Here is a 26,748-nt window from a genome sequence, read left to right as displayed (position 1 = left end):
AGCTATTCAAAGTGCATTAAGATTTTTTTTGTTTTTAAAACAAGCCTTTTCTGCTCACCAAGGCTGCATGTGTTTTTTTTTAAATACAGTAAAAACAGAAATATTGTGAAATATTATTATTATTATTATGTTTTCTTTTTGAACATATATTTTAAAATGTAATTTATTTCTGTGATGCAAAGCTGAATTTTCAGCATCATTACTCCAGTCTAATGTTTTAATATACAACTCAAACTGACCCTAACTGAATTCAAAACATCTCAGCACAAATCACACTATAAAAAAAATAATAAATAAAAAAAACAAGTATTTTTTTGCGTCCTATTGACATTTTTGATTAAAGTCAAGTCAACATCAACCAGTCGCTGATGACGTCATTACTGAACAATAAGCCTGAACCTCGAGCAGATACATAGCTTATAAAATGTCATTCTGGGTTTTTTGTTTACTTGTTTGCTATACACCCTGTCACACAGCAGCTTTTAGGCATTGTTCTGTCTTTTGTTAGAAGCAAGAAATGACAAGGAGACCACCCAGTTCACGCAATGCAAAGTCAATGGAGAGGGTCAGAACCCCCCAGTGTGGGCGTGGCCTAAAAGCACACCGTCTTATAGGCCATGATCAGCGAGTTGATTTCAAGCTTAAAGCATCATGACAGAGCATTAAAGTTGATTAGTCGACTATTTGGTGCAACCTCTGGTCCTTGCACCTGCCATGAAATTTGCTGGTCAAATTGACATCACAATCGTAATATATAATTCGTATGGCTTTTCAGCAACAACTCAGAGTGTCAAAACTTTGCAGGTGTGCTCATGACACTAAATGAGATATAGTCACAGAATTTCAAAGGTAAATTCTTAGGTTTCTGTCGGTTGTTTTTTCCGACAACTCTAATAATGTGTTCGGGTCAGACTGACCCGGAAAATAATATAAGCTCCAAGAAAGTAAATGGGTCCATTTTGATTTCATGTTGTCCTGAAAAGTGTCTTCTGTCTCCATCACAGAGCACCCGGAGGGATGTGCGCTGTATTTCATGTGCGGTGTGTGTGCCGGTCTGTTCCTCACACTCTTCGCGCTGGTGGTTCAGATATCCTGCCGTACGGACTGTAAACGTCGTCACAGCGTCGCTAAGAAGCGGCCGAGACCCACAGACTCTGACAGCGACACCAGTGACTCCGATTCTGACTGGGACTCGAGCTCAGACATCTCGGCCCGCCGGCACCGGCGCTTCGAGCGCACGCTCAACACCAACATCTTCACATCGGCGGAGGAGCTGGAACGAGCGCAGCGGCTGGAGGAGAGAGAGCGGATCATACGGGAAATCTGGATGAACGGACAGCCGGACGTCCCAGGAACGCGTAGCCTGAACCGTTATTATTAGAGCACGGCCTCTGATCGGACACATCCAGTTTAAAAGCTTCTATCGGGAGTTTCCTGAACGCTAAAGCGTTTGCCACGTGTGGCATTAAACTGCGCGTTTCCTTTGCAGTGGATATAAGCTCTTAGTTGTGGGATGCTTTATCCGTAACCTTCAGTATGCAGAGGTGAAAGGTCAAATTCTGCGTTCCCTCCAGTCGGATGTGGAAATATTCCTACTTGATGTCCAACATCTCGCAGTTGTGAATTTATGCAAGTTGGAAGTGTTGTTCTGCTCAGCTTCCAAGTAGGAAGTTGGACATTCCAGTTTTTAGTGCGGCTGAAGCTAAGGCTCATGGGAGATGTAGTTCATCTGAAACTGGCTCCAGGAGTCTATAGGCAGCTCTGAGAGGTGTGATAAGCTCTAAGCACTGTGATTGGTCCTTCACTCTGCCTGTCTAACAGTGAGGACCGCCTTCTGTAGGGAGAGGCGTCTCCAAATTAAGTGCCTTCCAGTTTGATCTAACAAAATACACACATACAGTGGGACTGAAGCGTATTTGGACACTTACAGATATTTGAATGTCATTGCATTAGCAAGCAAATATAACAAACCAGACTGCATTTGCAAAAAAGTATGCTAGAGCTTCATCATTGAGTGATCAAGAGTCACAAATCCATTTTTCAAGAACACTTTTAAATAAGATTGCATTAGTTAACATGAACTAACAAAGAAATATATTTTAAAGCATTTGTTAATCTCAGTTAATGTTTATTACTGATACATTATTTAAATAATTTAATGAAAAATTGATTTAATGAGGTAAAAAATCTTTAAAATATGTTAATATTATTGAATGGATCTGAGCGAATCTGAACTAACAATGCACGTTTGTTTTAATTAACTAACGTTAACCAGAATGAATAAATACTGTAACTTGTATTGCACATTGTTAGTTCATTTTAGTTAATGTATGGGACCTTATTGTAAAGTGTTACCCATATTTCATTTTTATCAAAGTGTCCTTATGCTTTATGCTTCTTTAAAATAAATGCAACATGGTTTGATATTTTACTATCAAATGCAATGACATTTGTACATTTTTAAGGGGGACTCAAGTGTCCAAATACATATATATATATCCGCTTTGATGAAATCTATTTTATATTTAAAAAGTTTTTGATACCACTATTTTTTTGGATGAATTATTTTTATACTGATTGCTCAGGGATGCAATCCAAGTGTTCTGTGTGTGATCTTCTATTTCTAAAGGAGATGAGAGACATGAGATGTTCCTGCATAGATGCAACCGTAGCCTCAAAGAGGTTTTTATAGGAACATCAGCGCCAGGCCTTAAACACAAAACACAGTTGAGCACTGACTTTATTCAACACTTTCTGTGTGTTACGACGGTGGTAAATGTGTTTCAGTTACATGACTCGAGGGCTCAGAAGTAATGCTGATGATACTAAACGATAAATAACTAACTTTACTTTCTTAAAAATAAAGGTTTTAAAAAAAAGTTCTGCAGGTAAATGGACCACCATTTTCCTTTCCTTTACTCAAAATGTTATGTACTGTGACTTTGAAATGTATAAATATGTAAATTAGACACCATCTTATTTAACTCTCTGGTGCTCTTCACACATTGTTAATAAATGACAATTTTTATTTTTATTTAAATGAAATTAATCTACTATATTTAAGTTCCTATTTTGGGTGGATTTTATGGTACTACATTATATGTATGCTGTAGTTATTATCTGTTTATTCACTTTTTGAGCATAAAATGAAATTTCCAACTTAAACTGTCATAAATCTTGCATGTTTTGGAGCACAGACGTAAGATGCTCTTTTTGGAGACGACACTTGGCAGTCATTGCTGAAGTGAAAAAAGTTTTTAAAGGTGAACTTAAGTTATGAAATTAATTTGATTTACTTTTTATATGAAATATGTATTTTTCAAATCATGTTTTACTCTAAAACTGCATGAAAATCAAAGCCATATCTAAACAAGTTGTGCTTCAAATTTGAGCTTGATATCTCAAAAACTGAGCTTTCAGTAAGATTTGGTTTTGCCGCAGTACCAAACGCTTCCACTAGAGGAAATTTGCTTCCCATTCATTTCCATTGTGCTCTTTTTTGACCACGATGAGTACAAGTGTGACCTTTAATGTCCATGTGTGTGTGTTCGCATAGCAAGTGCCAAAATCTTAACCAAGTTAAAAATTTGAAATAAACCACAATTTTACATTTTTCGGTCAAAAATAACCGAAGAGCACCAGAGTGTTAATATGCTTCAAAAATAAATATTTCAAATGTAAAAAATAATAAAATGTCTCATAAAGAAATACCTAAATTACCTACCAATGCCTAAAACTGGGGATCTAACTATAATTTAAAGATGTGACAGATCTTAATGGATTAATCTAACCAATAGAAAGATGCTGACAAAGCTGATATAAGTCATGTGTGGTAAAGCCTGTAGTCACCGTCCTCTCACTGAAACCTTTATTTTTAAGAGCCCATGCCCACACAGTGATCATTCTATAAGTAATATTTAAGGTTTTTATTTTCTTTACACTCAAACCATGAAGTGGCTCAACATTTGTCTGCATGTGGATTGTTTGTTTGCACCTGAGCTCTTGTAAAGCAGCAGGACGTTTATCGTTTACTGCTGTTGTTTTATTTTCCAGTAATATTTCAGCATGGCTTTTATAGGAATATCAGCTCATGTACAGAGCAGGACCTGTGGGAGGTTTTGTTTTGATTGTTATGGAGCTTTAAATAAACTGCATTGAATAAACTGAACTGAGAGCGCTACCTGTTGGTGAATGATTCACAAGACCATCAGGTCTAAAATGTGTTTACATCACTATGACAACCGCCAGTGTTTGTGGTCTCCATGGAGGCTGTAATATATGCAAACCTCCTCAGGGAAGAGCAGAAGTCCCATGAAAGAACAACTAATATCAACTTATTTTGGTTACTTGCCTTTTAATATAGATTAGGGTAATTAACCACAATGTCTTTAAATACAAGACACGGGCTTCCTTTCCTGCCAGGCAACACTTTTCGTGATATAACGGTAAGAAACTTTGACATATAAAGTTAGGTGCATATTAACTTTCAATTAAATTTAGCGGTTTTCTTGTGTAAAATTGTATTATGCATTTAAATCTTTATAAATGTGCTTAAATAATAATCTTTTTTTGTTTGATATTTGCTGCAAATTAACAAATTAATGTTTTTTTCAAGGAGCATTCTGCAAATCTATTTAGCAGATATGCTGATATTATATTGTTAAACATTGATTTAATCGTAATTTTTTCTGTGTGCTGTTGTCCAGAAATCCGCTTTCCACAGAGCTCAGACTCTTGATTTTAAGAACGGGTATGCCCTGCCCCGGCGGCCCGCGGTCGGCACTGGACAGGAGCCTCTGCTGTCGGTGAACATCAGTCACAGCGAGAGGAACCAGCTGATCAGTGACATCCCGAACCTGACCTACGGGACAGACACACACCGACACCCGCCGCTCCAACACACCCCGGCACACGCTGCTTATGACAAGAAGGTGAAGAGCCAGAGATCTGTCCATCTGTCTGTCTATGTGTCTGTCTATCTATATCTATCTGTCTGTCTGTCGTTCTGTCTGTCTATCTATCTATCTGTCTATCTGTCTGTCTGTCTATCTGTCTGTCTGCCTGCCTGCCTGCCTGCTGTTCTGTCTGTCTGTCTACCTGTCTACTGTTCTCTGTCTGTCTGCCTGTCTACTGTTCTCTGTCTGTCTGCCTGTCTACTGTTCTCTGTCTGTCTGTCTGTCTACTGTTCTCTGTCTGTCTGCCTGTCTACTGTTCTCTGTCTGTCTGCCTGTCTACTGTTCTCTGTCTGTCTGCCTGTCTACTGTTCTCTGTCTGTCTACTGTTCTGTCTGTCTGTCTGTCTACCTTTCTATGCATCTATCTATCTGTATATCTATCTATGTATTTATCTGTCTGTCTGAAACAGAACCTACCTCTCACCTTTTACTCTTTGACTTCCAGGTGCTCCGTTTCTACGGTTACTTCCAGCAGGAAGTGTTGCACTCCCCGGAAGAGCACTTTCGCATCCGTCCGGTGGTGATGTATTATCACTTGGAGGATGACAGCATGTGTGTGATCGAGCCACCGGTGGAAAATTCGGGAATTCCTCAGGGGAAACTGATCAAACGTCAGAGGCTGACCAAAAACCAGCGCGGAGAGCTTTACCACTGGAAAGACCTCAATGTTGGGATGGACATGAGTTTGTTTGGTACAGTCTACAGGATAACATACTGCGATCCCTTTACACAGGTACACACACTGACTCTAGACTGCTGCTTCTGATGATTTATTTTGACTGAACGTGTGTGTGTGTTTGTGTGTGTGTTTGTGTGTGTGTGGGTAGGAATTCATGGAGAGTCAGGGAATTGTACTAAATGAGTCGGAGTCCATTCCCAGTGACCCGTACACCACCCACCGCATTCAGACACAACAAACTCACACCACACCCTACGACCACAATCATCAGCTGGAGCGGTTCCTCGCCCTGGATCGACAGGTAAACAAACACACACACTCCTGTGTGTTCTGTTCGCCCACACGTGAATTCATTCTCTCGCTCATCATTTCTGTGTGTATTTCCAGGTGCTGCGTTTCTTTGCGCTTTGGGACGACTCGGACTCGCTCTACGGAGAGAAGCGGCCTGTAACGCTGCATTACTATCTTGTGGATGATTCTGTTGAGATCTGTGAACATCACAAGGCCAACAGCGGCCGGGACCCGTTCCCAGTGCTCCTCCACAGACAGAGGGTTCCCAAAAACATCAAACCAGCCTGTGGTGAGACCATAAACACACACAAGACACATTTATTTCCATAACACTTTTCACAATACACATTACAGCATCCATCCATCCATAGTATATAGAGCTGTGCGATAAAAAAACAAAGTTCGGTCATGAAACTCTTGATGGCGTAGGCAGATAGGTCCTTAAAGGGATAGTTCACCCAAAAATGAAATCATGGTTATGAATCAGTAAATCGATTCATGATTCGGATCGCCAATGTCACGTGATCTCAGCAGTTTGACACTCGATACGAATCATGACTCGATACGCTGATTCATAACGGTTTAAAGCTTTGTTTTGAATTCAGCCCATCACTATATAAGTTGTTATTTTGTTTTTTTGCGCACAAAAACTATTTCGTGGCTTCATGAAATGATTGTAGAGCCGCTGTAGTGAGATGGGCTTTGTAGCGACGTCTTAAGTGCCTTTATGGGTCTTGAGAGAGGAAATGACATTGGTGTCAACGAAAGCCTTAATGAGCCATCGGATTTCAACACTAATATCTTCATCTGTGTCTGAAGATGAACAGAGGTCTTACGACGAATGACATTAGGGTAAGTAATTAAGGGGGGGGGGGGGGGACACTCAGTTTCAGTCAATCTCATGTCAATCTTGAGTACCTATAGAGTAGTATTGCATCCTTCATATCTCCGAAAAGTCTTTAGTTTTATTATATTTATAAAAGAAATATGGGCTGTACCGAGTCTTTCCGGAAAAAAACGAGCGGCTGGAGGCGTATCGTGTGGGCGGAGCTAAAGAATGACGAGCGCAAAACGGTGACTTCCTCAAGCGTGGAGAAACCCATTGCTATCGATTTCAGCTAATAGATATATGATCCAGAATCATTCGGAGGCTGAAATAAATTGAACAGGAGAAACAGCAACAGTAGGACGTCCGTCTCTGTGGTATGGACTGTATTTAGTGGCCTGTCAACATTTGTGTGTGTTTACTCGCAGTTTATGAGGACATGATTCGGTTTATGGACTATTGTATGCGACTAAACCTTAGCAGTAGCAAGCAAAACGGTTTTGCACGTCAGACTAGTGTAACGTTATCCATAGAACAACAATAGAGTCCGTTAGCGCATTTGAATGACGAAGCACGAGATCGTGTCGTTTTTCTGATGTTTACTCACGCGGCGATAGCCAACAGCACAGACATTTGAAGCAGCTTTACTCACCGGCTGCTTCCAAAGCAGGACCGAACCTTTATCGCTGGGACCGCTCCGTCAAAAACACACTTCTTTGGTATGATTTGGTGAAGTCCTGACAGCAGTGAACGGTGGAGATCCACTTTGGGGCGCGACTGAAGCGATGTTGTGAAGCTTCCCGTCATTTCTGCGTTCAAATCGGTTCAAATGCAGCGCTGCCTTCCCAGAATGCTGTGCTGTTGAAGTCGCTTGATGTCACAGATAGGAATAAAGTGGAGCGGGGCGCGAGTGTATGGGCGTGCATTTCCTCTCTCGCTCTAGTCTCGCCCGCGCGCACCCTACCGGGAGAAGAGCCCGTACGGCCCATACAAGGACCTTACGCTTTAGTAACGTCAAGCCGAGCCATACTCGAAAAAAACTCTCCGAAACTTGTGAGAAACCGGAAGGAGTATTTTTGACACAGAAATACTCCATCAAACGTCCAACATTAGTTTTTGAAACTTTGACTATGTTTAGGATGGGAATCCAAGCCTTTAACAGTGTAAAAAGCTCAGTATGCATGAAACAACATTTCACCCCAGAGACAAACCTACTTCAGTTTTGTTGCTTTTTATGTTTATAGAAGTCTGGACACAATAAATAACAGTTGATATTTCACATGAGGGCATAATCAGCACAGAATCCTCAAAGTTCTCTCTCTCTCTTGATTCAGAGCCATTCCCCAGCAGTGTTCTGGAAGTTTCCCCTCATGATGTGGAGGAGTATTTCTCTCCTCAAGACTTCAGGGTCGGTGAGGAGGTCATGCTGATGGGGAGGCGCTTCCTGCTGTATGACTGTGACAACTTCACCCGGAAATACTTTGAACAGAATCACCCCGACATCTTGCTCAAACCGCTTACTGTTGACACTAGAACACCAAAAGACATCAAGAGGGTCAGATACATACTAATCTCATTTTAATTGAAAGTTAAATTACATTGTAAGCAAACGGCATGTCTTTTCAAATGATTTATCTGGTACTTTCCACAAAGAGGGTACTATGAAGGTAAATTGATGCCATATAGAATTGCAAGCGTAGGGTAAGATTTGTGAAAGTGTACATAAGATTGCAAGCGTAAATTAAATTTGCATGCACAAGATAAGTTTTGCAAAGGTGTAAATTGCCTTTCAAGTGTAAGAAAAAAATATTTGCAGCATTTTACTGTTTTCATAAGTGTAATTCATGTATTGTGAAACTGCAGCTTCATGTTAACGCAAAATAAATATGATCTGTATTCTTCTGACTTCCATTTTTCTGCGCTTACCCTTTTGACACGTTTATTTCGCCAAAATACGGCCAAAAGCATTGCACGCCTGTGAACATCGATTTGCAAGCGGAAAAAACAGAGTCAGGAACTGCGAAATAGATTGAGTGTGTAAAACCAACCTTTGTGTAAAAAAAATAAACTGTTGCAACTGTCTAAATGACTTGTTGTGTGCGTAGGGCAAAAAGGCTCCCGAAATAAACCGATTTGCACAGTTCCGTCTTTCTTTTAGCTGCGCTTACAGTTTTGGCACGATTCTGTCACTGACTGAGTTTATCAAGCGCGAGGAGGAAGGCGGGTCCACCTTCTTCTGGAGCCAATCAAATGAGCTGCTCGATTTACTCTTATCTGATTGGTTCAACCAAGTTGGTTCAAACCTCAGACACCAGAACACATCTTTATCTTCATTTTACTTTTAATGCACAAATACATATAAACAAACAAACAAACAAACAAACAAACAAATAAATAACGATTGCTAAATAAGCTGTGCATTTTAGACGTATGTTTTCATCCTGAATTTCGAGCTGGTGTAGTCATTGGTTTGGAATTGTGTGTGTATATATATATATATATATATATATATATATATATATATATATATATACACCACTGAGCTGATGTTAAACTTCACAATCAAAACATTTCTTTCCCATTCTTTAATAGCCATGTAACAATACCATTCTGAATAATTTTTTCAGACCACATTTCATGGTATTTAACAATCAATTATATATTTTGAAACATCGTTCTGGTCACTGTCAATATTGATTCTGATTAGTGATCGTGTAGTTGTGTAGACAGATCAAGCTATTATATAGTTAGTATGAAAAAGGAAATATTTTCTCTTTGTCCAGATTTGACTGTAGGATAATACAAAACTGATACTTCAAATCAATATAAAACTCAACTTTGACAAAGAGTAGCCTTTTATAATGATTCATATATATATAAAACAAGGAATACACAGCCATACAGTAGGGATATACCGCCATCTAGAGGTTAAACGATGGCATTACAGATGATAAATGGTGCATAATTTAGAGGTACCCTTAAAATACATGTTAAAGGAAAACATATTTTTGTTATTATGAACTAATTTTAGCAAAATACTACTACTACTACTAATAATAATAGTTTTGGAATCGCCTCTGATCAGTAGTCAGGTGATATTATGCATGCAGTGCAAATACTAGGTCTACTTTTAGCAGCATCAAGATTACAAACTTATATCTGGCAGGATGATGATGATGACGATGATGATGATGATGATACATGCACTGAATTCACATAAATTTTCTTTCTCAACACACCAGCTCAGAATTCAGGATTGAAACATATAAGTCTTAAACCTAATGGTGCACAGATTGTTAAGCAATTGTGCTTTATTTATTTATGTATTATTTATTTATTTGTTTGTTTGTTTGTTTGTTTGTTTATATGTATTTGTGCATTAAAAGTAAAATGAAGATAAAGATGTGTTCTGGTGTCTGAGGTTTGAACCAACTTGGTTGAACCAATCAGATAAGAGTAAATCGAGCAGCTCATTTGATTGGCTCCAGAAGAAGGTGGACCCGCCTTCCTCCTCGCGCTTGATAAACTCAGTCAGTGACAGAATCGTGCCAAAACTGTAAGCGCAGCTAAAAGAAAGACGGAACTGTGCAAATCGGTTTATTTCGGGAGCCTTTTTGCCCTACGCACACAACAAGTCATTTAGACAGTTGCAACAGTTTATTTTTTTTACACAAAGGTTGGTTTTACACACTCAATCTATTTCGCAGTTCCTGACTCTGTTTTTTCCGCTTGCAAATCGATGTTCACAGGCGTGCAATGCTTTTGGCCGTATTTTGGCGAAATAAACGTGTCAAAAGGGTAAGCGCAGAAAAATGGAAGTCAGAAGAATACAGATCATATTTATTTTGCGTTAACATGAAGCTGCAGTTTCACAATACATGAATTACACTTATGAAAACAGTAAAATGCTGCAAATATTTTTTTCTTACACTTGAAAGGCAATTTACACCTTTGCAAAACTTATCTTGTGCATGCAAATTTAATTTACGCTTGCAATCTTATGTACACTTTCACAAATCTTACCCTACGCTTGCAATTCTATATGGCATCAATTTACCTTCATAGGGTACACCCATGTTCTTTCCTGCACACAGTTATCTTGGACTATCCTGACATCTAGTGGTGTGAATGAAGCATCAGGCAAATGTTTTTAGTTAGCCTTGCCATTTCAGAAATACAACATTCAGAGTTGGCTATGATCATTAATGTATAATGCCACTCATCTTTTCAACGATGGTCTGAATGATTTATTAGTGAATCGGTCTTCTTTCAAATAAATCAATAAATAATTAACATATATTATTAACAAATGTAAATTGTATTATTTAATGTTAGATCATTTTTTTAAATATAACAAAATGTTGCAAATATTGACAAACATTATAGAAAATGTTAAATCAATTTTTTAACTTATTATTTTCTGAAAAAGAGACGAAAAGGCCTATTTTTGTACCCTATTCATGGAAAATTACCTTATATGTTCTTTTACCGTTTGTGAGGTAAATAATGTGTTTAATTTTCATTTCCTCCATCTGTTCATTCATGTGTTATCTGAACACGCATGCGCATGTTTTTATGGCAGTGGTAATGACGTGTCCTGATGTCACGCAGGTAATTCCTCCGTATAACGGCTTCGGGTCTCTGGAGGACTCATTACAGAACTGTCTGTCTCTGGTTCCTGAACCGCCCAAGAAAGATGTGATCAAACTGCTGGAGAACGACCTTAAAGTCCTGCGTTACGCCGCACGGCTGGTGAGAATACACCTCATTTGCATAATCTCCTAACTGAATATTGTGCTGAAACAACCGTGTTGAGTCCGTGAGCGTTGCAAATTTGTCCGTGATTTTGTCTGGAATACTCGATTCTGAAAAATAAGAGAACCCACAGAACATAAAGGATAGTAGATCCAAAGATGAAAATCCTTATATATGATTATCATTGTGTGGCTCCAAAACCATTAGGCTACGCGTTCGTTAATCTGAATCTGAACACAAATTATGACATTTTTTATGAGTTCTGAGATTTCTGATCCTCTATTGAAAGTCTATTTACCCCAAACTTTGACGGTTCAGTAGGCTATGTTCATGACTAAAGAGTTAGTCAAATAAATCTATATGAATGGAGCAGTTTAATCCAAGTCTTCTGAAGAGACCCGATCCGGCTTTATTGTAAACTTCATTGCGACTTTAAAGGGATAGTTCTCTCAAAAAATATATTTTGTCATCATTTACTCTCCCTCATGCCATTCCAAACCTGTTTGAGTTTCTTTCTTCTGTTAAACACAAAAGAAGATGTTTTAAAGAATGTTGCTAATCAAACAATTGATGGTAGCCATTGACTTCCATAATATAAAAAATACCATGCAAGTGGATGACTATTGTCAAATGTCCCGTTTCCAACCTTCTTTAAAATATCTTCTTTTGTGTTGAGCAGAAGAAAGAAACTCGTACAGGTTTGGAAATTGGAATAACTTGAGGGTGAGTGACAAGTTATGACAAAATGTACATTTTTGGGTGAACTATCCCTTTAATGGCTAGCTAATGTTGCTGCTGTGTTGGTATTGTTGCTAGGCCAGTTGTTTTGTACAATGTCTTTTTTGGCTGAAGATTTTGATCAATATAGAAATCTTTATCAGTAGTTCATGTCCACATTATTATTTATTTATTTAAGTAGCTTTCGCTTGCTTCAGGTCCTGTTCATCACATCAAGGTTTATTTTGAAACAATGACTACATTATTTCTTATCTTATTTCGTATATATATATCAACGTTATCATCCTCCCTAGGATTCCCAGAGTCCCCTGGATGAGGGACGACGGTTCATTCTGTCTTACTACCTGTCTGATGACATGATCAGCATCTTTGAGAAATCCACGCGTAATTCTGGCATCATCGGAGGAAAATTCCTAGAGAAGACTCGTGTCCCAAAACCAGGAAGTACAGTGGAAAACCCGGAATACTACGGACCAGCAGACTTCTCTATTGGAGCTACTGTGGAAGGTATCGATCAGAGACATGACTTCCTCCTGGGAATCAGCACACTTTTTTTCTAATGCCGATGCGTTCTCCTCCGCAGTGTTCGGCCATCGGTTTGTCCTGACGAATGCTGATCGTTACGTGTTAAGTTATCTGGAGTCACTGTCCCAGCACATCCCTGAACACACACTGTCTTCACTGAGACAGAAGTTTGTGGTCGATCAGTCTTCAGAACAGGACGAGCAACATAAAGGTAAAAAATGTGTGATTGCTGTGGGTTTGCAACTACAGCCTTTCGGTTACATATTCAAGATCTTTAGCCAAGATCCAGTGAAAGGGGAAATGATTAAGACTAAAGTCTTATTGAATGTTTCTCTTCACAGCGGAGGCTGATGGAGCTCCAGTCCTCCTCCAGAGCTGAAACCTGGTGAGCAGTCCTTTCCAGTATAATGCTACAAAAGTACCCACAGATATTATCTATAAAAAATTGTTTGTGCCTTTAGATGTTGAGATTTTCCTTGCCTTGTGATGCAATAAAGGCACAGAGTAAAACGAGCATCTGTATAATGATTTAGTATTATTGGGACTCTTTTGCCGGTATTTCACAAAAGCTGTTTAGAACATGTCCACGTCTTATTTCACACACAAGAAAAAAAAAGTTTTACTCATGAACCTTGGACTGGATTCATGACAAACTCAAGACAAAAGTTCCTAAGATAAAAGTGTAGTTTTTGTAAGATACTTTTTTTTAATTAAGTACGAAATATTTTCTTAAGAACATCTTTTTTCTTAATAAAAGTATAGACTTATATGTTTTATTACACAACTGCCTAAAAACACTAAGATAACATAAACTATTTTAAATACCAACTTTAACAGGTCTGCCATATTATCTTTAAAAAAATGCAGAAAATAACACTTTATTTCAACATGTAGTCTCCTCCTCCAGCCCAAGGGTACACTGTTGCCAAAAGTATTGGGACACCCCTTGAATCATTGAGTTCAGGTGTTCAATCAGTTCCATGGCCACAGGAGGATAAATCAAGCACTAGGCATGCAGACGCTTCTACACACATTAGTGAAAGAATGGGTCGCTCTCAGGAGCTAAGTGAACTCAAGCGTGGTACCGTCATAGGTTGCCACCTGTGCAATAAGTCCATTCGACCAACAGTTAGTGGTATTATAACAAAGTGGAAGCAATTTGAACAACACGAAATAGGCCACGTAAAATCAGAGTAGGGTCAGGGCATGCTGAGGCACACAGTGCGCAGATGTCGCCAACTTTCTGCTTTTCAGGGGATGGGCTTGGCCCCTTAGTTCCAGTGAAAGGAACTCCTAATGCTTCAGCATACCAAGACATTTTGGACAATTTCATGCTCCCACAGTTTGGGGACGGCTCCTTTCTGTTCCAACATGACTGCGCACCAGTGCACAAAGCGTCGGTCCATAAAGACATGAATGAGTGAGTTTGGTGTGGAGGAACTTGACTGGCCTGCACAGAGTCCTGACCTCAACCTGATAGAACAGCTTTGGGATGAATTAGAGCGGAGACTGAGAGCCAGACCTTCTCGTCCAACATCAGTGTCTGACCTCACAAATGAGCTTCTAGGAGAATGGTCAAAAATTCCCATAAACACACTCCTAAACCTTGAGGAACGCGAACCCAGAAGAGTTGAAGCTATTATAGCTGCAAACGGTGGGCCAACTCCATATTAAACCCTACGGACTAAGAATAGGATGCCATTGTGCATGTACACAAGTCCCAAAACATTTGGTAATAGTGTATATACACATGCACACATTTTCTGTTCCTAAAAGAAAGTGTCCAGGCAGGATTTTTTTTATATTTATAAAATATCTGTATCACTGACTTTATTGATATTTTTGCTTTACAGAAATAAGGCTTCTTTTATAAACAGTAAGATTTCTTTGGATTGAAAATGCTTTCATGCAAAACGATATTTATATATATATACAATTTTAAGTATAAAGCTGTCGTTTTCAGTATATGCTGTTTTTTTTATTTTAAAAAGTATGATGAAGTGATGATGAAGTATCAATGAAAAAAAGAAATCCTAATAAATAGGCTCCTTTTATTTATTTTCTCTTGAAATGTGACATTTTTCATAAGAGTTACTAAATGTGAATTCTTTTCTGTCTGCCATTTCATCATCAGTGTATATGATTAAATAAACAATGAAGTAAATAAAACATAAAAAGGTTGAAATGTTTCTGCAAAGACAGAAAACCCAAAACAATGTAACTATTCAAAAAGGTTCAATATTTATAAAGCATCGTCATATACAATCAAATATCAAACTGCATAAACGTACAAAGCAGAAACTCCATAAATGCTCATTACAGGAGTGAGTGAGTTTGCTCTGATTCAGGGTCAGTTCACTACAACACTTGTTCCTACCTCACACCGGACAGAAAAAAAAAACATGGATTTTTCTTTGCCGGTTCTTTTTGGATTGTCATGTAAATCTTGTTCATTACAAACTTAGAATGTGAAGTCTCACGATAACACCTTTAATTCAAATCATCTAAACGAGTGTCCTTTCTAGGCCACCGTAGTCGCCACTTTTGTACCTCAAGACATGCAGATGCAGAAAAACAAACTAACCTCAAAACAGCGCTTTAATAAAGAAAGACTGAGTGAAGTTTAGAAAACATATGTAGAAAGAAATAACATGAATACTGAAACTGGAAAGAAGTTGAGAGCCTGTCGAGGGTCCTGTTGTCAGTTCCTTGGAGAAACGCCACATGCACTTCTCTTGATGTGGAAACAGGAAGCAGCAGGCAGATGATGGGTTTCCTGTTCCTGTGCCCTCGATGTGCGGAGACCTTCTGCTGGAATGAGCTGAAGTTTATGGTGCTTTGATCTTCTTGAGACGAGGAGATGTTCCGTTCTCTGCTTTAATGAGTCCGTTCTCATGATGACCGACTGCAGAACACAAACACAGCTCGTGTTAGAGAAGAAAAATGCATCACTGAACACCAAACAACGTCACGTGCGTAACCGAAGACATCAGACCTACAAAACCAGTGTTTGTCATTCTGTGTGTCACATTTGGCTCACACACACACAATAAAAGATTATTATTACCCAGAGGCCAGGAAAAGTTCACCTAGAAACAAAAAAAATAATATCTAAACTATTCACAAAAGCTGTGTGTGAGGAATAGACCAACAGTTCAGCCAAGCTTTTAACTGTTATGTGTTGTTTGATTGTTTGTATTAATCTATATTTTTACTTGTTAATCTTTTTTTCCCCTTTTCCATTGTTCCACTGAGATTTTTCGGAATGAAAAGTGCGTTATAAATAAAATCTATTATTATTTATTATAAATATCTGCAGTAGCTTGGGCCAATGTGCATATGCAATGCGATACATCACCACTGGTTAAAACAGTATGCATGAGTAATTCATAACTTTTTTGGATGAACTAACTCTAAAGCTTAAGGCTCTGATATACTTCTGATGTGACTTAGGACATAGGCCATGTTCACACAGCAGCAGAACGGTGAACAGTCCTGTATTTGGGTCCTTCATACACTGTAATAAATGACGTGATTAATAAGTAATGACAACATGTTTTTACATTGTTTTAACTCATCAAAATTTGTTAAGCAATTTTCTACTCAAGTTATACAAGGCTCTAATTTGAAGTCAGTTTAATGTCATTTAAGTTTAAATAACTTAACTGTACACTGTATTAAAGAAAAAAGTTGCTGCCTTAAATTTAATTACAAATCAACTTGGATGTGTATGTTCACACACATGCGGTTGTCAATCCAAAAAACTGACAGCGTGAATGTAAGCGAAACCAGACCAAAACCAAGGTAGTTTCTGGAGTTTGAACCAGCTTGCCAAAGTGAACTTTGAAGAAAACCAGCTGAAGGGAACTTAACACCTTTGACCTACCATTGGTCAGTGGTGATTATGTAACAGAGCGGTGTGGCTCTGGGGCTCCACCTTTTTCCTCTCTTTTAAAAAAATATATATAAAAATGTAAAAAAATATATTGTTCTATGTATTTAAAAATATATATATAATAAAGTCCATTTATACACTTTTTAACCCTTGTGGACATTTTTCGTCTTTTTCAGTTTTGTTTTTTTGATAACTACATACATTTTGGCACAGATGTGTATTTTTAATGGAATTTAACCATTTCACCACCAGTTCCTTAAAAAAATAAAATAATAATAATATTTTGCACTAGGTACACAAAATAGTTCCTCTTTGCACTGTTTGGACAAAAATGTCCCCATTGAAACCCAATGTAACTAGTGTGTAACTAGTGCGGTGCAACTTAGACTGAGCACGTACCCGAATCTCGTTTCAGCGTGCGCTGCATCTGTTGTTTAGCGGCCGCTCTCTTCCGGGCCGCCTGCTCCAATCTCAGCTCGCGTGTTCGGCTCAGCTGGAAACGGAAGAACTTCCAGAGCAGCCATGATTGAGTGAAACACACCAGGAACAACACCAGCAGCCTGCGTGACAAACACACACACACACACACACAGCATTAGTCATGTCGTGATGTACTGAACTACATTGAGTGTGAATGTCCGTCTCACCTGATAGAAAGTGTGTTGAAGTTTCCAGTCTCCAAATCAAGCATCTGGTTTTCAGAACGAGCCAAACCGAAGCCGACAGCCAGGAACATCAGAGTCAGAGTGATCATACGGGTCAGGACGAAGCCAATGGACCACATCTCAAACCTACACACACACACACACACACACACAGTTGCTGTTATATAGAGAGATTATGATATACACTACCGTCCAAGGTTTCAGATCAGCTTATAATTTTAAAATACGTCTTTTTTGCTCACCAAGGTTGTATTTATTTGATCAAAAATACAGGTAAAAACAGTATATTGTGTGAAATATTACAATTTAAAAACTTCAACTTTTCAATATATTCCTTAGATGGTAAAGCTGAATGTTCAGCATCATTACTCCAGTCTTCAGTGTCACATAATCCTTCAGAAATCATTCTAATTTAAGGATTTGCTGCTCAAGAAACATTTATTATGATAAAAATATATAATTAGAAAATATATTTATGAATAACTGCAACACATTCTCTTCTCAGGATTCTTTGATTGACAGTTAGCATTAAATTCTGCTAATCAATTTAATGCATCCTTGTGGAATGTATTAATATCTTTAAAGCTACACTGTGTAACTTTTTTAGTTTATTCTTAGCCAAAAACACTCAGTTCTTTCAAAAATATATGTGCTCATTAATGTATTTACTTCTTTCGAGTAATAAAGTATTCTGGTAAGTTTATAATATGCCATTGAAAATACACACGGGTGAGGGGTTCGAATGCCGGTCGCCATGTTGCCCCTCCATCTTGAAAGTACATTAGCCAAAGAGGGACATACCCGTAAATTCAAGCTTCGCCTTTCGCGTTTTAACACTCGATGGCACCGTGTCGAATGTGAAGAGGGGGATTGCCTTGTTAATCTTGAACTAAATCGGCCACCGTAGGAGTTTAAACGAAATCGGAATTGAGAGGAACAGAAACTATTATTCAATGGATGGTCATATACCTTTACACCGCTAGATGGGGGAAAATCTCTCACAGTGTAGCTTTAAAAATATTTTGAATGATGATATTTTATGAAACTAAAGCATGAGGGAGTTCGGCTCACATTTTGTGGTGGTTTTCATCGATGAAGTAGAACAGTCGAGACAGATGAAAGCCCATCTCAGAAATATACTGCAGAAACAACAGAACCAGCCCGACCCGTGTCAAGCTAAAGAGGGATGAAAAACACATATTTAATTAATCGTTCTTCATGCAAATATCTGATATACAGCAAAAAAATATTAAAATATTTTGAATAAACAGAATATATATATATTTTTTTAAATGTTTGTTTTTTAGGGCACACGTAAACATCCATTTATACAAAGATCTCTCTCGCTATATGTAGAGTGAATAGAATAAATAGCCAATAAATATAATATTATAATGCCTTTCTACGAAAGCACTTATTGTAAATGATATGATCATAACCTAGATGTGCTGTGTTTCACAGAAACCTGGCTGTAATTAATTATAATTCAATATTACTCAAAAGGTTTATTTTCAAGTATAACTCTTTTGAAGTGATGGTGGTTTATGTAACGCAATCTAGTGTAAGTGATGAATCCTGTTTGACATGTCTGCTGACTACTGTATATTGGCCACCATACAGACTTTATCAAAGAATTTGCTGATTTTCTATGGAAATGAATTGTAGGTGATTTTAATATTCATGTAGATAATGAAAAAGATGCACTGAGATTGGCACTTATTGACATTCTAAACAACACGTGTCACTCATTGTCATAATCATACTTAAGGTCAGCACTTCAGACACGGTTGCTCCTTCGCACCATATAACAAGCACAACGCGGTATAACAAGCACACTCCCATCCCCCAAAAAAATGGAGAGTAGCTGGAAGAAAACAAAACTAGAGGCATTTCGCATTTTGTGGAAGGACAGCGTTACTGCATACAGAAAGGCCTTAAATTGATAGATCTTACTTTTCAACTCTCTTAGAAGAGAACATACACAACTCAAGGTATTTACTTGATGCAGTGGCTAAATCAACCAGAAATCACGCTTTAACTTCAGTTGTTGTCAAACAGCACAGGAGTAATGACTGACTTTCTTTACTTGAAAGATTGATCGTATTAGAGAGAACATCATAACAATGCAACCGCCTAGTACAGTATCGCATCAGACAGTGCACTGCAGTGTCCCTGAGGAAAAATTCCATTCATTCCTTGTGATAGGAGAGGAAGAATTGTCTAAACACGTTAAATCATCAAAAACAACAACACGTGTGCTCAACCCTATACCGACTAAGCTACTGAAAGAAAAGCTTCCAGAGATCATAGATTAACTTCTTAATATCATTAATTTACCTTTATCCTTAGGATATAAGTTAAGCTGGCTATTATTAAACCACTTATTAAAAAATACAACTTGATCCAAGAGAATTACAGGCCAATCTCGATTCTAACCTTCCTGTCAAAAATACTAGAAAAGGCATATTAATATCAGTAACTATGTTTCTTTTTAGAAAGACATGTTATCCGAGTATTTCCAGTCAGGATTTAGACTGTATCACAGTACTGAGACAAACGATTTGCCTTTGAGAGATACAAAGATCCAGTAACACTAGTGCTGCATTCGATACTATTGACAACAGCATTCTTTTGAATAGACTCGAAAATTAAGTTAGCATTAGTGGAATTGCATTGGTATGGCTCAAATCATACTTTTCTGACCAGTATCAATTTGTGGCAATAAATGAAGAGGTGGCATATCGATCACATGTTCAGTATGGAGTATCACAATGCTCAGAACTAAGATGGTTGCTTTTCACCCTGTATGTGCTTACCCTTGGGAGAACTCATTTGGAAGCAAGTCTTCGTCGTCAGTTAGGAACCTGGGTGTGATGCCTCTTTTATACCAATCTTTGATTTGAAATCCACATTTCTAGCATTTGTAAAACTGCATGCATCTAAATTACAACATATGCGCTCAATGACAAATGCAGAAAGGTGACCTCAAGGCTAGATTATTGTAATATTCTGCTAGGTGGTTGCTCTGCACGCCTAATAAACAAACTCCAGCTGGTCCAAAATGCAGCAGAAATTCTGGCCAGTTGATAACAAAATAAAGAATATCAAAATCAACAGCAGGTGGTAGACCCTTTTCCTGTTTATGACTCAAACTCTGGAACAGTCTTTCTAGTCTTGTTCAGAAAGCAGACACACTGAGAGTTTAAAATATAGACTCAAAATGCATCTCTAACCTGCCATACCCAACACATTATCACATTTCTATAATTCACATCCATTTAAAGGTGCACTATGCAACTTTCCGTCCACTAGAGTTTGCCTATTCTAAACAAAGGCGTAGTTTGATGACGCAAAGTTTGAGCGCAGCATCTTGGGACATGTGATCTTCACTTCACAGCCGGTGGAAAATAGGACTCGGGCAGAAATCACGTTCATGCATGTGGTTTAGGGCTGCACGTTTTCAAGTTTTTCATTAACCGTTAACCGAGGCCCTTAGCGGTCAATACTCGGTTAACCATAGTGTGCGTCAGGGTTATTTTTAGCTTATTAATTTGACCATCTCCGTAGTGAACGCGCCTATATAGAGAAATGCACATCATGGATTACAAAATCAGAGAGTAGCCTATTTCTTTTCGTTTTAAATTGTTAAAAGACATTTCAAGTTTCTTAAGATCTATTTCATGTCTGCGAGGCGTACGCTGAGTTTCGTTAAATTAGGATGAGATGCGCTCCAGTTCACGAGCAATGCAAGTGGCCGCGAGGGCGCCTGCACGATTAGAGCATGTAACGTTAGTAAAATATGCAGCCGAGAATGATTCACACAGACAGCGTTTGACTCGCGCGGCGGAGCCTCTCCCGGCAGAGAGTTCAAGCATCTGTGGACTCGTCCCTTCAGCTCTGGCCATCTTGCTTTCAGTCCGCGATTAGCTATTTTTTTGTTTTCTTTATTACAGTTAAAGTAACGTCTGCTTTTCTCTAGTCATTCACAAGTTTCTCACTTCAAACGTTCTTTCTTCTGATCCGTTATGCACAGCGCGCGCGGCTCCCGCTCTGCTTCTGCCCTAATGGGACTTTTAGTCCAGTGCGACGTATGCTATTTTCCTCTTCATGACGCATATTTTGACTGATGCGACTCATACTCCGGAGCAACTTATAGCCTGAAAAATGCGGTAAGCACTCCATTGCAATACTTGCATTTTGCCCCGTCACTCTCATTTTTAAAGTGCTCCCACGCTTTCTTCTTTTTGTGGATATTACAAATGTCTGGCAGCGCTCTGGCGGTCTCTAGGGGTGCAAACATATATTACAACTAAATTCAAAGCACGTCATTGAAGCCACTTAACCGAGCAAAATGTTTCACTCGGTTACGCAATTTTTAACGGTTAATCGGTCAATCGGTTAACCATGGACACCCCTAATGTGGTTATTAACGTTACTGTAGTGTAAAGCAGAGCAGGGCCGAGTGTTGTGGAGCTGAGCACAGCCGCTGGAGCGATTGTTACACAAATACCCGCCTCGTGAACACCGGGGCTTTCATTATGACGGGACGGGACACCTTCGCCGGGCGCCTGCATTATTCCGCTCTTCCGGTTATGATTATAAGGTAAAGCAGCTCTGTTGATCATATTAGATACATTTAAGTGTGTTGAAAATGATGTTATGACGTTACTCTGTGCGTTCACTTGTTCACACTGCTAAGAGTAAAGCGCTTCTGCCAAATATAACCCGAAACCGAGGGTAACGCAGATATGACGCAATTGACAGGCGACTTCCTCAGACGCTATGCTGAAACGTCCCATCCTTAGTTAAAATAGGAATTTTCTTACAATTTACAAATAGTTGGAAATATTTGGGATATTGTAGGTACTCAACTGAACAAAATATATAACACTGGCCTAGTGGTTTTTGGATATTTTACTGCAAAAATACTACATAGTGCAGCTTTAAGGATTTTTAGGCTGCATTAACTAGGTCAACCAGAACAAGGATCACTTCCCATCACACCCAATGTACTTGTTACATGGTAAAAATGGCATCTACACCATTATATCAGTCTCTCGGTTTATCCCAAGGTTACCATAGTCATCCGTATCCAGATCAGATGGTAGACCTGCACTTAGACACGATTCCCTGAACGTCAGCAGAGATCCTGTCAACTAGACAGTCCCCTGCGAAAGCCTCATCGACCACGACAGCCACTGGTACAGATCCTCAGCAAACGCCACAAAAACCAGACTGGCGTGATAAATCTGATCTTCAACCAAAAGGAACTGGATGAAATATTAGAATGATACCGATCCACAACCTGATTTATGACTTGTGATGCTGCCTGAATCATAATCACACCAGGATCGTTAACCAGAGGAAAACTGGCCCCCCAAAACTGAGCCTGGTTTCTCACCCCAATTTTTTTTCCCCTCCATTCTGTCACCTGATGAAGTTTGGGTTTCTTGCCACTGTTGCGTCTGGCTTGCTTAGTTGGGGACACTTAATATTCAAAAATATTATTTTCTGCAGAACTGCTTTATAGATAATTAACTAATTCAATAATTGATGATCTTCCCAAGGAAACTGAATCAACACTAAACTGATTTCAGCTGAACAATGACACAGCCTCTGTTTGCATCATTCCTGTTAATCACTGTAAGGCTGCTTTGAAATCTATATAGTATAAAATGCTATATAAATAAAGGTGACTTGCCTTTAAAAGTCAATCCAGCTATTTTATTTATTTATTAGTTTTCATGCGTGAGCACATCTATGATTGATGACTTACTTCAACAGATACGCAGCCAGAATGTGTAACAGATAGAGACTGATGTACTGCAGCTGACGAGGGACTTCCTCCTAAAAACATGAAGAGAGCAACACAATTATGGTTTTATTATAGTTCTATTATTATATACTTTAATTATATTACGCATATACCTACGTATATCCCCTGCATCAATGTTTCTGCGTTCCTCTCGTCTTCGCTTACCTTTCTCACTTTTTGGAAGTAAAGCTCAGGTAGTGCGTGAAACCAGTATGCCAGCTGTGTGAGGTAGAAGAACTTCACCTGAAACCTGACAGAAAGACAATTACAATCACATGACAATCTGACAGAACCAGCCACAATCAAATCAACCACTGACACTTGAGGTTTCCATCTAGAGTTGTGAATTTAACTGGACAAACTGGAATATCACACAAAACATTTGCAAATAAAGCAGCGTTTCCATCCTGTGTGAAATTGGCATAAAAATATCAAAATACGTTATTGGCTTAACACAAATAGGTGAGGTCTACATGAAAAATCTCAAATGAATAACTGGCTGTCATTTTTCAGAGCGTGCAGATGAAATGCAATAAACGCTGTCATGTTACCTTGTGTTCGGGTGTGTGGTGTTAGGGGATGCAATCATCCAATAACATTAAAAAAAAATAGAAAATGAAACCTTTTAAGATCATTCATTTTTTACACTATAATATTTTTAAACCCATTTTTGTCTACCCAGATTTGCATTTTTTTAAAATATATTTCACCACCTAAACAAAGATCCTTATTCATTAAAATCTGCAGAAATAATACAACTAGAAAACATGTATATATTTTTTACATTACAGTAGTGAGAATTTAGAAGCAAAATGAGAAACCTCAATGCAAAAATTGTCCAAAAATATAGGCTTCATTTTCTTCTTGCAAAATCTCTAGATACTTTTTTCTTACTTTTGAATGAAATAAGACTTATGTCATGTTTTTGACAGTTTGCATGCTTTGATTATGCGTTTATGTACCTCAGGTGAACATGAGGGTAATTCTCCCAAAGGCTGCTGGGATGCAGAAGGTATCCCTCCTATTAAAATCACAAACAATTAGGTGCCGGACAGAAAGCTTGAGGTTAATATGCTGTGTGTGTGATCTGACAGCTCTTACTGTGGCGATGACATAGAGACTCCATACACTGGACACCAGGTAAAACACACACAGCTGCCCAGATTCATTAAACTTTGTGTTTTTACTCTTCGACAGGTGAAGACGCCGGTTAATTTTCTACAATGGAGCACACAGAGTATAGTATAAATAATATAGTATGCACATTTAAGAAAAAAACCCTTCCTAATGGCCATCAATGGAGCTTTTTTTCCTCTCCCATAATGGAGCCACCTGTATGGCTGTGCATCCTGCACTAATACATTAAACTACATTACCCAAAATGCATTGCAACGCTTACATCTAGCACATACTCCTGCACCACCGCGTGAAGAATGATGGTTATACAAAGATAGAAGAGGACAGTGGCGCAGTCTTTCCATCCATACTGATACAGAGTAACTTCTCCATCTGAAACACACACACACACACACACACACAAGCTCATGTTACAGATGCATCACCGCACTGGATATAACAGAATATCAAAGCAAATGAGTGTGTGTCAGACCTGCACCCATGGTGCTGATGTTGTACTGAGGCTGGATGAATAAAATGGCTGTTTTGGCTGTTGTCTGAAAGAGAGAAGAAATCAACTTTCCTTCACAATGATGAGCAAAACACACAGACATGACCCTTTACCTTAACACACACACCCAATCACATGTTCAATAATAAATCTCATGTGCTTTCATACAGTTACAGCTGATATTTAAAGCTCAAATGTTTTATTCCCCTTTTTAAAACACATTTAAAAACACTTTTAGACACTTCCTGAAAATCTAATGTACAATACATTTTCCACACAACAAACTGTGGAATATGTATTATAATATCCAAAGAAAAGTCTTATGTCTTAGGCAAGTATTTTACTCATTTTAGTAGTTTGTATTGTATGGAAGCTTGTTCCTGCCACATAGTAAAACATAAAATGTAATTGTCACTTTTTAATCTTAAAATTCTGACTTTTTTTTACACAACTGTGAGTTATGAATCCGGATTGTGAAATATAAACTTGCAATTGCAAGAAAAAGAAGGCCAGAATAATGAGATAAAAGGAACTTATTTTTATACAGTGGCGTCCATATAGTATTATATATTTGTTGCAACATTTTTCCTTAGTATTTATTCTACTACGTCCTTATAAAATGAATTTAAAATGTTTACTAAAATGGGATCTTTTACAAAACTTTGACATTTCAAATGACAAAAATCCTGACTGCAATATTGTTGTACATTTGACAAATACAACATTGACTGAAAATAACAGCTTATTATAATAATTCCAGTGGAAGTGATGCATTCATGAATACTGTATTGGCTGGAGGACTGACATGCACACTGTGCAGGAAGCATGAAAACCAGACATTTCACATGCATTTTAGCACGAGAGAGAAATGGCAAAAAAAATCAAATGAGCCCCCACTGATTTGTTTCATAAAGGCATGAACACAGATGTGTTTGAATGAAACACAGATGTTCAGAGCAGCAGGTGTAAAGGGGAAACCCATCTGATTCTGAACACACATATTTGCATGACAGATGAGATGCGTGAAATGAACCCTGAAGAGGGTTTCATTCAGAGTTTATGACCAAAATTACAAACCTGACAAGACTATTTATCTAGAAACTTTAAATGCGGATTTTAGCTTTAGGTGAGGGATTTATTAGCGACAGATCATAATGTATATAAATATGAAGATTCATATTGGACTCTCCAGGAATGTCTGTCAAACTGGGGGGCGCGTGAGAGACTTGACGTGGCACTTCAGCAGAAACCTGAGCATCATAAAACTCAAATACACCATTATGACACCTGGTTTGTGTGTTCAAATTAAACTTATGCTTTGCGAACTTTACGTATCTATCTTCATCATCCAACACAGTGCAGGAATCTGGGCCCAGGTGACGGTGATAATGTTTTGAATTAAGTTTCAAGCTTTGGACTTCTTTTTACACATTTAACTCAAACAGAGCGGCGTTTTAATGCACACTTTTAATGTAGATTAAATGCATAAACCGAGTGTCTGAAACTTACTTTAGAAAGCTTAAACATTCAGATAAAAGTGGGCTCTGTCCACATTTTTTAAAGCTACACTGTCTGTTTTATAACGACATGTTTAGTTTGGTAGTAAAGTTATAAGTCAGAAGAAAAAGAAGACAGGCAGAAAAACAGCTGGCAGAGACACAGACAAGAAAAAAAAGAGATTCTTAAACTCTTTAGCTCACCTCAAACATCAGTCCAATCAAAATGAAAATCACCAAACTAAAGACAATATCCGCGTGATTCTGAATGAGAAACTCTTGGCTGAAGAAAGGATAACTCTTATTTCTCCTGCGAAAAGCCATTTTACAAGGTCCCGATTTTCTCCCGTGCTTTTTTTCCTCCAAATCTCAAACTTCCACGAATCACTCCAAACTTCAGTAAGTGCACTGCGCACGCGCGCTTAAGCCACGAACCAAAGTTAGCGCGCATGCGCGGTAGAAGCTAGAAAGGATTGGTTGAC

General features: G+C 38.4%; 3 protein-coding genes across 4 annotated transcripts in view; 2 read left to right on the top strand and 1 right to left on the bottom strand.

The window, feature by feature from the left end:
* LOC137041640 (protein eva-1 homolog A) overlaps positions 1-4,170 on the top strand; it is a 60,487-nt gene extending 56,317 nt beyond the window's left edge. The window contains exon 9 of one of the 2 annotated variants that reach the window (XM_067418163.1): positions 1,005-4,170. In XM_067418163.1, coding sequence (XP_067274264.1) covers positions 1,005-1,381 — 377 coding nt within the window. In that variant the 3' untranslated portion in view covers positions 1,382-4,170. The remainder of the gene's footprint in view (positions 1-1,004) is intronic. The other variant, XM_067418164.1, reaches the window with a different exon arrangement.
* A 93-nt stretch (positions 4,171-4,263) lies between these two features.
* Positions 4,264-15,189, top strand: efhc1 (EF-hand domain (C-terminal) containing 1). The gene is made up of 10 exons (XM_067418162.1): positions 4,264-4,445; positions 4,707-4,931; positions 5,400-5,687; positions 5,782-5,934; positions 6,021-6,213; positions 8,085-8,305; positions 11,362-11,502; positions 12,537-12,750; positions 12,827-12,979; positions 13,110-15,189. Exons 1-10 carry the CDS (start codon positions 4,383-4,385, stop codon positions 13,145-13,147), a joined length of 1,689 nt encoding a protein of 562 aa, XP_067274263.1. The 5' UTR covers positions 4,264-4,382; the 3' UTR covers positions 13,148-15,189.
* A 149-nt stretch (positions 15,190-15,338) lies between these two features.
* On the bottom strand, positions 15,339-26,679 carry tram2 (translocation associated membrane protein 2). Its single transcript, XM_067418166.1, has 11 exons — positions 26,471-26,679; positions 24,753-24,816; positions 24,543-24,652; positions 24,245-24,361; positions 24,106-24,164; positions 23,309-23,393; positions 23,105-23,175; positions 18,400-18,504; positions 17,311-17,454; positions 17,063-17,223; positions 15,339-15,673 (listed from the first exon to the last, which is right to left on the bottom strand). Exons 1-11 carry the CDS (start codon positions 26,588-26,590, stop codon positions 15,597-15,599), a joined length of 1,113 nt encoding a protein of 370 aa, XP_067274267.1. The 5' UTR covers positions 26,591-26,679; the 3' UTR covers positions 15,339-15,596.
* Between the last annotated feature and the right edge of the window lie 69 nt (positions 26,680-26,748).

This window comes from Pseudorasbora parva, chromosome 15 (assembly GCF_024679245.1).
Source record: "Pseudorasbora parva isolate DD20220531a chromosome 15, ASM2467924v1, whole genome shotgun sequence".
Lineage (NCBI taxonomy): Eukaryota > Metazoa > Chordata > Actinopteri > Cypriniformes > Gobionidae > Pseudorasbora > Pseudorasbora parva.
This window is presented reverse-complemented; position numbering and strand designations above follow the sequence as displayed.

Coding starts and splice junctions, on each gene's coding strand:
- efhc1 (XM_067418162.1), top strand. CDS start 4,383: ATGTCTTTAAATACAAGACACGGGCTTCCTTTCCTGCCAGGCAACACT. Junction 6,214..8,084: donor AAACATCAAACCAGCCTGTG/GTGAGACCATAA, acceptor CTCTTGATTCAG/AGCCATTCCCCAGCAGTGTT. Junction 8,306..11,361: donor CACCAAAAGACATCAAGAGG/GTCAGATACATA, acceptor GATGTCACGCAG/GTAATTCCTCCGTATAACGG.
- tram2 (XM_067418166.1), bottom strand. CDS start 26,590: ATGGCTTTTCGCAGGAGAAATAAGAGTTATCCTTTCTTCAGCCAAGAG. Junction 23,394..24,105: donor TACCCTCATGTTCACCTGAG/GTACATAAACGC, acceptor TCTTTCTGTCAG/GTTTCAGGTGAAGTTCTTCT. Junction 18,505..23,104: donor CTGGCTGCGTATCTGTTGAA/GTAAGTCATCAA, acceptor ATCCCTCTTTAG/CTTGACACGGGTCGGGCTGG.